This window comes from Haliotis cracherodii, unplaced genomic scaffold, assembly GCF_022045235.1.
Source record: "Haliotis cracherodii isolate W230 unplaced genomic scaffold, xgHalCrac1.p SCAF_1, whole genome shotgun sequence".
In the NCBI taxonomy this organism is placed as follows: Eukaryota; Metazoa; Mollusca; class Gastropoda; order Lepetellida; family Haliotidae; genus Haliotis; species Haliotis cracherodii.
Window position 1 is genome coordinate 72,953,304 of NW_027266264.1, and position 13,965 is coordinate 72,967,268.

The following is a 13,965-nucleotide window of genomic DNA, read 5'->3' on the forward strand; positions in this document are numbered from 1 at the left end:
ATTCTGGAAAAATAAATCTGTCTTACATATACATTTCAGGCTGTCACCAAAAACCACAAAATTTATCTTTCAACTCTTGTTTATTTTTCACCAAAATAATATGCTAATAAGAGTCCCCTATTTCTAATATTGAGAGCGCCCTGGGTGCTTATTACGTCGAATACGGATTTATTAATACATTTGTAAGTCAGGATGATTTCAGTAGGAGACTGATGAGGTTTCACTGTACTGGCATTCATCTTGTACTCGAGACATTCAACACTATGGAAAACAGTGGAAATCTCTCATTCTGATGAATACATACATAAAATATATGTAATTAATGATCTAGCTTCATCACTGTTTCAAGACCAGGATCCATGAGAGTGTTCTAATGTCAAAAGATAAAAATAATGTTCAGTCATGACATCCTCATCCTGTATTTTCCAGTATGCAATGTCCCCCAGATTATGATCAATACCTTGGACCCACTGGCCACCAAAGCTTTGTTTCAGAAGAGACATCATGATCATCACCATCTTTATTATCACTGAACAACGAATTTCTTTTGTTCATGAGCATGACATGTTATTCATTAATCGGCTATCAGTTAGTTGTGTCACTAACATCAGGCTCAAGATAAAGCTATGGTTTAACGGATCAAGGGTATTCATTGTTAGAGAATTAAGATATGATACACTGGGTATTAGAAAGTGTAAACATGGTAAGATACTGCTTCATACTAGTAATGTGTCCATGGTCTAACTAACATGAAAACTTGATTTGTTTCCACCTCTAGAACACAATGACCCAATCAGTTGATAGTTATTTCAAAAGGTCAAGGCAAGACGCGCAGTAACATCCCTCTCCCCTCCCCACTCCCATAAACATGGTGAACACCCTGATGGAAGACCACAAACCCAACCCATGTCAACTTCAACCATAGTAATGTATAGTCTGGAGCGTAATTTAAGGTACCCACGTTTACTACAATACCTGAAAAACTATCGGACCTACTCCAGTCAAAGTTGGTATGAGATTATTAAACAGTCATACATAACTGGATATTACATTTAAAGACAATCGGTGCATGAATAAAACATCTGTCTATTTAGCTATCACTATATTTCATCAACAACCAGACCTGTTCGTCACGGGTGGAACGAGCATTCATTGTAACAGCCATCTGCATAATGCTACCCCTGCGTCACAGGGCCGTATGACAGTTGAACCACGGGAATCACGCACGCACGAATACGGTGTTAGCGTTGGGCGTCTCAACGTGCATGATTCCCGTGCAACCTTTCGAGTTGAGTTGATTGGTTCACATATGACACAGTTGAACCAATCAACTCAACTCCAGTTATGTATGACTGTTTAATAATCTCATACCAACTTTGACTGGAGTAGGTCTGATAGTTTTTCAGATATTGTAGTAAATGTCGGTACCTTAAATTACCTTCCAGACTATGGTTCATTGTATACAACACAGATATTTTGGAGCCACTGTGGAATATTTTACAAGAGGCTATAAAAGTATGTTCTCTTTTCTTAAGCTCCGGTGCATCTGCAAAACATCCTATCTGGAAGCATTTTATGAAGGCATAATTTGAAATTTCATGCTAAAAACCCTAGGACACTTGCAAAAAGCAAATATGCAAACATTATTCAGCCATATCTGCAAGCATAAGTGACGACACATTGGTCTAAATGCTCTACGTCACTATAAATGCCAGATCTGGCCTCTACCATGTCTACTGTATACATGTATTATTATTTCAGCTGTTCAGAATCCATTTACCCATAGTGACATTTACTCTTGGTATAAACAGTACCTCACTATATCGTGAAATAGTTTGAGCAATGATATATGTATATATACATACATGATATAAGCTACACAAAGAAGGAAGTAGGTGTATAACATTGCAAATGCTTTTCTGGATCATAACAAACTTAAAAGAAGCTTAAATAAAACAATGTAACACTCTGACAACGCAATTGGCATTGCTAATATCAACATAAAATCTGGGAATCATTGCACATTATTGTAGCACAAACAATATCCATTGTGTGTGTCTGTGACCTCCTGTGTGTACTGTCATGATGTTTACAATAGTGCACACAATATGTTCACTCAGTTGTGTAAATAATGAATTTCGGATATTATAGCTAAAATGGATAGAATTATCATTAACCCGCCCGCATGTTATCAGAAATCAGCGGGCCACTGTAACTTGATAATGCCCTCATATTGCTTGACGACGGGCCATTATCATGCCTGTTGTTAAGTGACGTCATAGGGTTGGGATAAGTGACGTCACTTTCAATAGTGACGTCATCTGGTTTGTTCTATGAAGTTTCAATATTTGAAAAAGTCGGTCAGTGGCATTACTGTTGATTGCAGTAAATGTTTCAAAACCGATATTGTTGTTTCTTTTTATTTGAAAACAAATTCCATCCATTTTAGCTATTCCATCCTTCGTCGGGCAGTTAATGGAAGACCTTGGGCTTCTGCTAATGATAATGCCCTGCAAAATAGCGTTACCCTTATACTACAGAAAACAGAGGCTAGCAAGATTGAATAATGCAAAAGTTGAGAAATTTGAGCGACTAATGTTCAAATTTCAACCAAACCAATTATCAAAAATATATAATTGTTATTTGAGAACAAATTATTTCGTTTTTAGCTGATATTCTTGAATTAACTTGGTAAACATCACGTGTTGTGGTTCTGAGAACTACATTCAACATGAAAATGAAATATCATTGGATATAGACCATACACACTGTAAAAATCATATTTGTCTGGTATTGCATATTAATGTCAGAAGTATTATCAGTTTGATAAGCATATTTAATCTAGTTTGTTCTACACTATTTTCTTTTAACCTTTGTCCTGCCTGACAACACTCTACCACAAATATACCCTACACAACATGCTCAACCCTGACTCAACATGAAATATTAACCATGTTAACATAACACTGATAAAAATACCTAGATGTGCTGAAACTGACTTCAGCAAGTTTTTTGATGTAGTAAAATTAGCACCTGTTAGTCCTCAGCTGCAAACACTGTTCAAGCTACATCACAAGTACTACTCTACTCTAGACGTCTGATAGATTATCACAACATGTAATGAGGGTAGACTCAGAGCTCCAAATAAACTGTGTATTTGCGTAAAATATGCACAACAAACCTCAATTATTAGCCAATTCCTTTTGACTTGCTTGAGCACAAAAGAACATAAAAAAATAAGTATACTAAAAATAAAGTTAATACCACCCGATTCTTTCATATTTACAGTTAATCTGTCATGGCATGGCATGACAGATTAACTATAGTAATATGAAAGTATCTGGTCATGGCATGACAGATTAACTATAGTAATATGAAAGTATCTGGTCATGGCATGACAGATTAACTATAGTAATATGAAAGTATCTGGTCATGGCATGACAGATTAACTATAGTAATATGAAAGTATCTGGTCATGGCATGACAGATTAACTATAGTAATATGAAAGTATCTGGTCATGGCATGACAGATTAACTATAGTAATATGAAAGTATCTGGTCATGGCATGACAGATTAACTGTAGTAATATGAAAGTATCTGGTCATGGCATGACAGATTAACTATAGTAATATGAAAGTATCTGGTCATGGCATGACAGATTAACTATAGTAATATGAAAGTATCTGGTCATGGCATGACAGATTAACTATAGTAATATGAAAGTATCAGGTCATGGCATGACAGATTAACTATAGTAATATGAAAGTATCTGGTCATGGCATGACAGATTAACTATAGTAATATGAAAGTATCAGGTCATGGCATGACAGATTAACTATAGTAATATGAAAGAATGGGGTTACATCATGTACATGAGAGATCAACAAAAGTAATACTATAGAATCAGGTGTTCCCTAACTTCTTTTGAGTAGTACTTAAACAGCCTCCTCCAACGTCAAGTCCCAACAACCTAACAGCAACATGGTCTATCAGATTAGAAACCAAAGTCTGAACCAAAATAAGCAAATCTGATCTACCATGCTTACACTGCCCATCTTCATAAACTACGATAGTAAAAACTCTTGGTCGGAAGTTTGTGAAACACATCAAATACAAAAGACAGCCTGATATTGTTGTAAACACGTTTAAATTCATAAGAATTAACAAAATATGTCTTTAGCATGTTTAGCATGTTTAGTTGTATTCTAAAACTTTTGTTTAAAAGAGATGTCCTGCCTAAACATGCGAAACTGTGTGATCACATAACTTTGAGATTTAAAGATAATGTGATGGAACATGTGTTTTAAACATCAAGGCTGTAGAGGTGTTACCATGGCACAACAAAAGGTTTTGTCAGTGGTAGTTCGTGGAACTACTATATGAACTGTCCATGTTACAGAGATGTATTCCATTATCAACGGGAAAGGAAAGAGGTCAAACCTCAATTTGAGTCAAAGTATCAGTGCCTGTATTCTTGTACACATTGTCAGAAAATAGTATTTCAAAATTCATCTTCATACCATTTTACATGACCTCATGATTTGATACAAATTTGTGTCATACACTGAACTTTTATAAATCATAACACCCACGAAAAGAGATAAGGCCTGGCGCTGTTAAGCAACACTGCAGCATGATGATGATAAAGAAATATCCCCATCAAAATACGTACTCATGTACGGATGACATACTTTTGCAGGAAAATAATGTTAGGTGGATGTTTAACCATGTCAGATACTAATCTAACACACACCCCTTGTCCTTGCAATCACATCACATCAAGAGATTTAAGATTCCTAATATTAATATGAAAAGCTTACTTTCCCGACTGAAGATATGGTTGCTGGGCATGCTGTTTAAAAAAACCTGTCTTATAGAAATAAGAGATATGTGAGAGAAGAAGACACACTACATGCAACACATATCCATTGATGACCCCATGCATACTTTCTGGTTATATATATACACTATACAGATAGTTGCAAAGTGTGTGAGATTCTGCACATAGATTTTGACAACAACTGATGCCACACTTTCTGAGTTGATCCCACACAGAATATAATATGAACTTTGACAATGCTGTACCTGACAGCAGAGTCCGGTAGATGGTACAGATAGGAGCTGACTGATAATTGACACATCTGTGACTCAGGTGACAAATCACAGGATCATACTGCTTAAATACCGCTAAATCATTGATAGATGAGATGGGAGCACATAGCTGAATCATTGACACAGCTTGAATTAATAACAGCTGAATACATGACAGGTATAGCTGGGAGCACACAGCTGAATCATTGACACAGCTTGAATTAATAACAGCTGAATACATGACAGGTATAGCTGGGAGCACACAACTGAATCATTCAGTTTCACCCCCGACACAGTTACAACTATTCACAGCTGAATCATTGATGAAGCTCTTCATGGGTGGATCAAAGAAACAGCTTAAGCTGAGGACACAGCTGACACAGCAACACCTTGGTGGAAAGTCTTCATGCTGACACAGGAATACAGGCAGGCTGCAGACAAAGCTCAGTCAATACCAACCACAGCTGGGTTAGAAGCAACCTCATCTTCTGGCAGACAACAACAACAACAACAGTATGATTGGGTCGAACAGCTTAGCTGTTCTCATGCTAAGGCAAGTCATCATAGTTGCAGCTAGCCGCACCATTGTAGGATACAGCCAGCAGCTAAGCTATCATATGTTATATCCATGCTATTGGATGACAGTGTCGTCACTGGATGACACAGCCTGGTTGTTGGTGAAGCTGACAGCATGTACATCTTTCATTAAGTGGGCGTGGCGGTATCAAATCAAGATCTTCGTCGTCAGGTTCAAGGTCAAGGTTGTAACCATCTTTAATTAACTGGGCAGTTATTTCCTTTTGAGCAGTGCGACTTGTCTGTGGAAGATCAAACTCATCATCCTCACTGAAACAACAAACAATCTTGTGACAGGTGCATATTTGAAATTGCAAAGCAGCCTAGCTGTGGATGACTTTCAAAGATATATTATCATGAAGTGACTATTTCTTTGTCTTCTCAACTAGGATATGAAGTCAGAAAATGTCTGAACTTTAACTAATGTAATTTCTTCTTACAGAACTGGAAAAACATTCCCTAGTTCCAAATTTTCTGAGCAAACTCAATCTATAGATCACCCGAATCAGTAATATCATGAGCCTATAAACAATCAAGTCAAGATAAAAGAAACCAGTGCTTGTAAGCATATTTCACAGTGTACAATGACACACTCATATTATAACCAGTAAAGGATGAACCGTGTACATGAGTGAGTGAGTGAGTGAGTGAGTGAGTGAGTGAGTTGGGTTTAACGCCGCTTTTAACAATATTCCAGTTATATCACGGTGTGTCAACTTAATGTGGGAGGAAAGCCCGAAGTGATGCAGGTCTCAGACGTTTACCACTTTGGTGAAACCCACGAGCACGGGTATGGTGCTGACAAACCTAGAAACATAATCGGGGTGAACCAGGATTCGAACCTACAATCATAGGTTTCTGGCGTGCCTAAGGGACGCAACTTTGCACAGCAAATTGAGGCGCCTTAGACGACTGGGCCACCCGTGCCCCCCATGTACATGAGGTTTATTTGTATGCGTGACTTCCTGTCAACGGATCACAAATTACTGCATGTAGAACAAAAGCATCTCCACAGGTGATATTTATCATAATAATAAAATAAAATTAGGTACAGTCATTAATAATTATACCAGTTATCATATGATAACTACAAGAACCCCATTTCAGTCGATTCTTCTGGCACTGGGAAATCACTCAACCCTGACATATACTTTGGGGCTCGTCAGGCCACATTTCATTCACATGATTAATATTTATCATGATCATGGTATAACCATATGAAAATTGTTATCATGATAATGACAGTTGTTATTTCTACACAAAGTCTTCCTCAGTGTACTTGCCTGTCTGTGACTATGGTAACTAGAGGCTGCTGATCTGGATTGAGGGGTTTCATCTCTGGTACTGTTACCCTGCAACAAACAAAGACCATTTAATACATGATATGTTCTCTTTGTTTGTTGTTTAACACCACATTCAGCAATATTTCAATAAAATGATGGTGGCCTGTAAACATGGTAAACAATTGAGTCGGGACCAGACAATCCAGTGATTGATATTGTGAACAACAATGCACCCTGTATGGGTATGATGACACACCCTCATCCTGATTCCATGGTCGCATCTAATGATACAATACTCCAGCATTATCATGGCAGGGGACAGCAGAAATGGGATTCAAACATTACACTCTTGTGGAAAATTCAACCTGGACCTTCAGTGAACACTTGAACCACTAGGCTAACCCAGCCTTCCTCAGTTAGAAGAAAATGACATGAGTGCTGAAATAAATACTCAGCTGTAGAATGTGAGACTGTCATTGCCAATGTCTGTCTAGGCCCAGCGTCAATCTTTTTGGTGTGTCATTTCTTGCTTTATTCACAAATGGATTTAAGCAATGATATTCTTTCACATACATATTCTTAAAACAACAACCTGATATTAAGATCATAAATATCTAAGCGATCATAAACAATGATTCTTTTCCATGTCAGAAATAGGACATTAGATACTACTGATAAACATGATAAAAGGGTGACTAGGAGTACGGCATAAAGCTTTATGAGGGAGTGAGTTGGGTTTAACGCCGCAATTATCAGTATTCCAGTTACATGTATATCACGTCATGTCAGCTTAATGTGGGAGGAAAGCCCGAAGTGATGCAGGTCTCAGCCGTTTACGACTTACCACCCCGAGAACGGGTATGGTGCTGACAAACCTAGAAACATAATTGGGGAGAACCGGGATTCGAACCCACAATCATAGGTTTCTGGCGTGTTCAAGGGATGCACAGCGAATTACGGCGCCTTAGATGACTGGGCCACCCGTGCCCCCAAGCTTTTTAAGCAGGAGGTACCCCCGACTTGTAGTAGAATTCGGGAGGAAATTAAAGACACGACAAGAAACAGCGTTATCACTATCCCCTGCCAAGGGGCACATTAGAATTTTGTTTGCTCATATAGTAGTGAATAGTGAACTTGTCCCAATTGCAGATGTCAAGAGCAATAACTCTGTAAAAATAATAATTTATGGGACTAATTTTCACAAGTATCTCTTAGATAACCATGCAAATTTTCATTCATGCAACTTCAGTAGATGCTGAGAAAAGTGGTCCCCATTTCACTCAGTATGCACTAAGTTGAAAGCTGGAGCAAGGGCCATAACTCTGTAATTGAAATAATGGACAGGATCAATTTTCGAACTCACTTTTGACAAGTATCTCTTACATAAGCTTGCAAAGTTTCATTAATTTCATGTCAGTAGTTTCTGAGAAAAGTTGTCTGCATTGCAGACATTTTGCACAAGCTTGAAAAGCATGGAGCAAGGGCAATAACTCTGTAAAAAATTAATGTATGACACTACTTTTCAATAGGATTATCATAAATGAATGGCGATGTGTTCATAGACTAATTGGAACATCAGCTACTGCTAAATCTAAACAACCCCAGTGGCATTGTCTGTCGTGCCAACTATGAGTAGTACAGCCATCATGACAGTGTAGATATCAGCCTTGCTGCACCAGTTGTCATACCTTTGGATGATAGTACAGATTTAGATACGTCATCAGCTCAGTCATATGCTGGCTATTAAAGGAATCATCTGCAGAACAACAAATACTTCTTGATTCAAAAGCCCCACACCTTCCAATACTCATCCCTTTTCATAGCCTTCAACTTTTCCATCATTTTTCCAAATAAAACATAAAACAGTATATATCTTAATGGCTACACCCGTCAACGTACATCTCAGTTTATGTACAAAACCATGATAACAGCATTATTTTGAGACCATCCCAAACTCCGGTGACATTTGCACCAGTGATAATGCACTGGCCTTGCTCGGGACAGGTGTTACGTGTTCTACCTCAAGTTATAGGCTATTTTTTCGTAGCCCTGTGATAATAAATTTATTTATTTAAGGCTAAAAAGCATTTTTCTAGCATTTCTGACAGTACTTTACCTAATACGTCATCAATATGAATGTTAATGTAAAGCGCAAAACGTACTGCTTACATAGTTTAGATAGGAACCCAGTCCATCCAAATGCCTCAAGATAGTAGATAAAATTAACATAATTATAGGTTAATTCTTCTGTGACTGTATTGGAAAATATTGATACACAAGGGTTTTATTGTGATACATGTATTGCTGACGGTGGTATTGCAATATTCCGGAATACCAGTTATATTGCACATCCCTCGTTAACATCACACATAGAATTAAAACATCTGGACACCTTTCATCTAGAAATGTAACTAAATGGTAACTATTAGAAATAGCTTGACAAATCCTCAGTGACACGATGCTATCACTCACCTGCTTCTGGGAAGGAGGAAGGATCGTTTTGGCTGGTGTTCTATAGCAGCAGCTTGGGCCTGGGCTTTCTTAGCCAACTCCCTTTGCTTTTCTGGAACACAGGATACTTGCCCTTATTACATCGAAGGGACAGAAGGGCTGGGACGGGTAACTAGGGTACTCGGGTCGGGAGGGTGCTGAGCAGGACCCGGGTACCCACAGGACTACCCAGACCCATGGTTAGTCACGTGATATATTGTTTAATGAAACAAATTCACTACAGCTCTTTGGTTACAGTACAAGTCGCTAATGTTCACAATTCTTTCTGACGATGCACATATTCCTTTGACTTATTTTTGCCTGAGTAAACATGGTAAAGACGAAGCTTTAGTCATATTCAGTGTACGCATGATCTGATCGTTTGATGCATGTTTCTAAATAGTTTTGGCCAGGGCTGAGGTAAAACATTTCCCAATCAGATATTTTGTTCCCAACTCTTGAGATCTACAGTGAGTTCCTGGGTAAGGTCGGGTAATAGGGGGTCGGGTACCCGGGTAGTAAATTGGTACTCGTCTCATCCCTAAGGGACAGCATTGTAAAATGACATCAAATCCCATCTACCAAGAAATGCTGATAGTGACACTCTCGATCAGTTTACCATCGAAATGTACCCTCTGTACAAAACTAACATGTCAAGTTTTACCCAGATTTTTGTAGCCATTCATTTTGTACCCAGACCATATTAAAGTGCACCCTGATTTTGGAATCACAAATTTGTTTTCACCAGTTAACTACAGTCAACAACATTGAAATTGAACAATCACTGACATTTTCTACATTATGTATAATGTATCAAGTAAACAATGTTTAGGTATTTTATTTGTATAAATATCAAGGGCCTGAAGAGTTTAGTCAGGGCCTGCAGCTTCTAGAGTCTGTGGGTCCTGATGGCAGCCTGGAAAATTGTGTTATTACAGACAGACAGACAATTGTTTATTTACGTCTCACTTCTGTACAACATACTACATACATATATACATAGAACATAGATAAAAGTACAGAACCACTCAGTATGAGTTATGAGAGTTATACACTGGGTCCAACTGTTGAAAAGAACAGTCTTCTCATTCATAATCATATGAGCAAATCTTCTAATTGTCAAAATGCTTTCTGAAAGTTCGACTCATTTCTTAAATAATGCACAACCAGTTGACCAAGAAGGGCCTTATCATCATGATTCATACCTCTTCCTCTATCATGTCTATAGTCATATTGGTACACTGTGAACTTACCAATTTTCTTTTGTAGTTCTGCTGCTTTCTTCAAAGCCTTGTAGGAGGCACTTTTGGTTAATGTGGATTCTTTCTGCAAACATATGCATACAGACCATTAACTATACATAAATATGTTCTTGAAAAAAACTTTGTGATGCAAACAAGTAAAACTGACATAACATCCAAAGTGATTACATCTTAAGTTCAATGTGAAATTATGAAAAACCATTTGGTTAACCTGTCATGCCCTTAGGGATGTTGTGTAATGGAAGGCATTTCTGCCTATTCACCTACAGCAGTAAAGCCATGAGGGTAAGCAGATACTTAACGTGGACAGCTCATTATGCCCATGATGATGTTTTAAGTCAATTGTGTCACCTGAACCAACTAAGATTTATTAGGTCGTAAATAACTGACCATGCCTTTGAATTCATCACAAATCCCCTTAGAATATTGCTTTATTGACCTCCTTCACACACAGAACAATGAAGACTGTAGACACATGATACACTGACTATAGTTTTAAAAGTCAATTGATAGTGCCTGACTTATGCCTTGCTTTTTTCAGGACATGAAGACAGTTAGCATAAATGGTTAGCATGGTTAGGGCAACAAGATAACAAATAAAGTTCATCTATCCAAAATGATTATATGTGTCAACCGTCTGTCAACTGAAAATAATTATGTCTCAAACATTTGTTAACTGAAAATGTAGATAAAAAGGAATAGCTCATCTCGAATATCTGTATAAGAAAATAGAATTGTTACCATGTTAACCATGTGTGACCAGATTAGGTTAAAGAAGCATGGATTAGACTGGCTTTGTCTGATTTGAAAAGAGATGGTGAATTTTATTGTAGCTTTTGTTATTAACCTTGAGCATTAATTGGCTGAGTATTGATATAAATAACAATCCCCAATAAAACAAATTTAATTGGCCTTAAGCTTGAATAATCATGACAATTTTCAGATACTTAAGGCTCAACAATAATCACAAAGGCACCATTAAAGTAATTAAGCAATTAACTAATCCACTGCCTGTCAAGTAATTAATTACAGTAATTCTTAAAGATGGGGCAGGTTTTGTATTAATATTGACACTTGCAAATAAAATAATGGTACATTTGAGCATTGTTAGAGTTTCCAGTTAAACCTTCTGTAACTGTTAGTAGAATATAATAACATAAGACTGAACAAAGACCATTGAAAAGTCATTTAAATGAATGTGATTAATAAGTAGAACATAATGTGCTCATAACTGCTAATTGATGTGCTGTGTTATATATTCAATCTTATTGTTTCAACCAATATTGTTACATGTCATAATTGTCAAGTTTGAACTGCAATAAACTCTTCTATTCGAAAAGTTGTGACTTATTTTCCTGTGTAATTTTTCCTTGGCAAAATTGTGACTGTTTCTGTGTTTTTCCCCTGTGACTTTCTTTCCGATTTCCATGTACTGTTACGATGGAAGTGATGTTAAAGTGCAGTCACTGGGAATCTACAATGGACATATCCCGTTGAATCATGTTTGAGAAATAAACACAATACATGCTCTTTGACACACAAGACAGTTTTTGAAATTAACCATGAACATGACGAAAGTCAAAGGGTTTTGCCATAGCCCTATTTCTAACACTGAAGGATGAATCACATCAATGATTGTTTTGTCTTACTGGTATAAATGTAAGGAAATACCATCAGAAATAACCAAATCAAAATGTTCCACTATAAATAACCATATATTAACACGATTAAAATGACTGCTTCATATAAGCCAGGGTATGAGGGTAATTCATCTCAATATATTATTTTGGATATACCCAACAGTATATGCTGTAATTGCAGTCAGTGTCCGAAACAACTACCTGTCTGTGGCTGGTAACTTTTTTGTCGGGCTTGCATGAAACTTTCTTCTACCTGCTTCACTGTGTGGCAGATATTATTAAGGCAATGTATCCTTAAGATTCTTAAGTAATTGTTAGCATTATTTCAACTGAATCAAGGTGTGATTATCTCTTTTCTTTTCACAATTTATCAACATTCATAATGTCTGAAAGCGGGCAGTTAACTTTGAACATGTTGAAGATCGCAGGCAACATTTTATGGGTCACCTGCCCAACTGTCTTTTCGGGTTTTAAATTTTTTTCAAACACTGATTGTAGTAATGTGCATTTCATTATTTGGTTGAAAATACAAACTTCTATCATTCAATCTCAGTTCGCATCTGACGGTTTCTCACAAAAACTTGTTGCTTGTCGTAGTCACAAGTGATGGACGGCAGAGATCGTCCTCAACAGGTGGTGCTACCTGACAAAATACTCTGTAGAAGTATCAATGCAAACCCTACACATTCTAACATTCTATGGTATATATATGTGTGGCTTGGCCACAGTTAGCCCAGTAAGCTTATGAATTGCATAACTAACATGATTTGAGTTAGTTTGGTTCAACATGTTCAACGCTGCCATTAACAGTACATATCAGTTATTATAGTCCATATCACAGCATATCAGCTTATGGGGAAGGAAAAGGCTAAAGTGACACAAGGGTAGTACAGGATTGTATCATTTCATAATGACATGATGACTGATAAAAATATGTACAACTACATCAATAATAGAAGCCAAAGGTTGCATATGGTGGGCATACATATTAATTATCATGGTTAGTGACTCATCAATTGCTGATCACCAAAGACACTCCGCATACACTTCAACCTTCAACTTTGAATAATCGCAGTAAGGGATACTCCTGGCATACACAAAAAGTATAAAGTTAACATACGTGGGCAGTAAAATAATTGAAATAACAAGGCAGACCGATGATCTTGATCATGCACAACAATAATGTTTAATTAACCTACACTACAGATACTTCTGGATGTCTTCCTAGATTATTGAATCGTGAGATGAGAAGGTGTTCACTTAAAAAAATATGTTAGTGACAATATGTTACACGCAACTGCATCTACGCCTAAAACATGTAAATGTGAGGCCTAATGCTGACAGTGACAAGATGAAGCCTCTCAAACGAAGGATGGTTTAGAGACTGCACTTTACTAACCCTTGTATCAAAATGTCCATTCTGCGACTTCTGATCACTGTCAAAACCACTGTCTTCCATACTATCCATTGATGATGGTGGAATAATTATTTCTCAAGAAAAATAACTTCATCAGCTGTCCAACATTATCAGAGTTGCTCTATTTCCGGTCTATCAACGACGCCATTTTAAAACGGATTCATGGGTAAAGAAGTGGGATAGAGTACGCATGTGCGTTGCTATT

The 13,965-nt window shown here is 37.2% G+C and overlaps 1 protein-coding gene across 1 annotated transcript; it reads right to left on the reverse strand.

The window, feature by feature from the left end:
- Positions 1–1,426: 1,426 nt before the first annotated feature.
- Positions 1,427–13,902, reverse strand: LOC139469997 (protein FAM219A-like). Its single transcript, XM_071252322.1, has 5 exons — positions 13,743–13,902; positions 10,695–10,767; positions 9,424–9,514; positions 6,952–7,020; positions 1,427–5,938 (listed from the first exon to the last, which is right to left on the reverse strand). Exons 1-5 carry the CDS (start codon positions 13,809–13,811, stop codon positions 5,743–5,745), a joined length of 498 nt encoding a protein of 165 aa, XP_071108423.1. The 5' UTR covers positions 13,812–13,902; the 3' UTR covers positions 1,427–5,742.
- Positions 13,903–13,965: the final 63 nt, after the last annotated feature.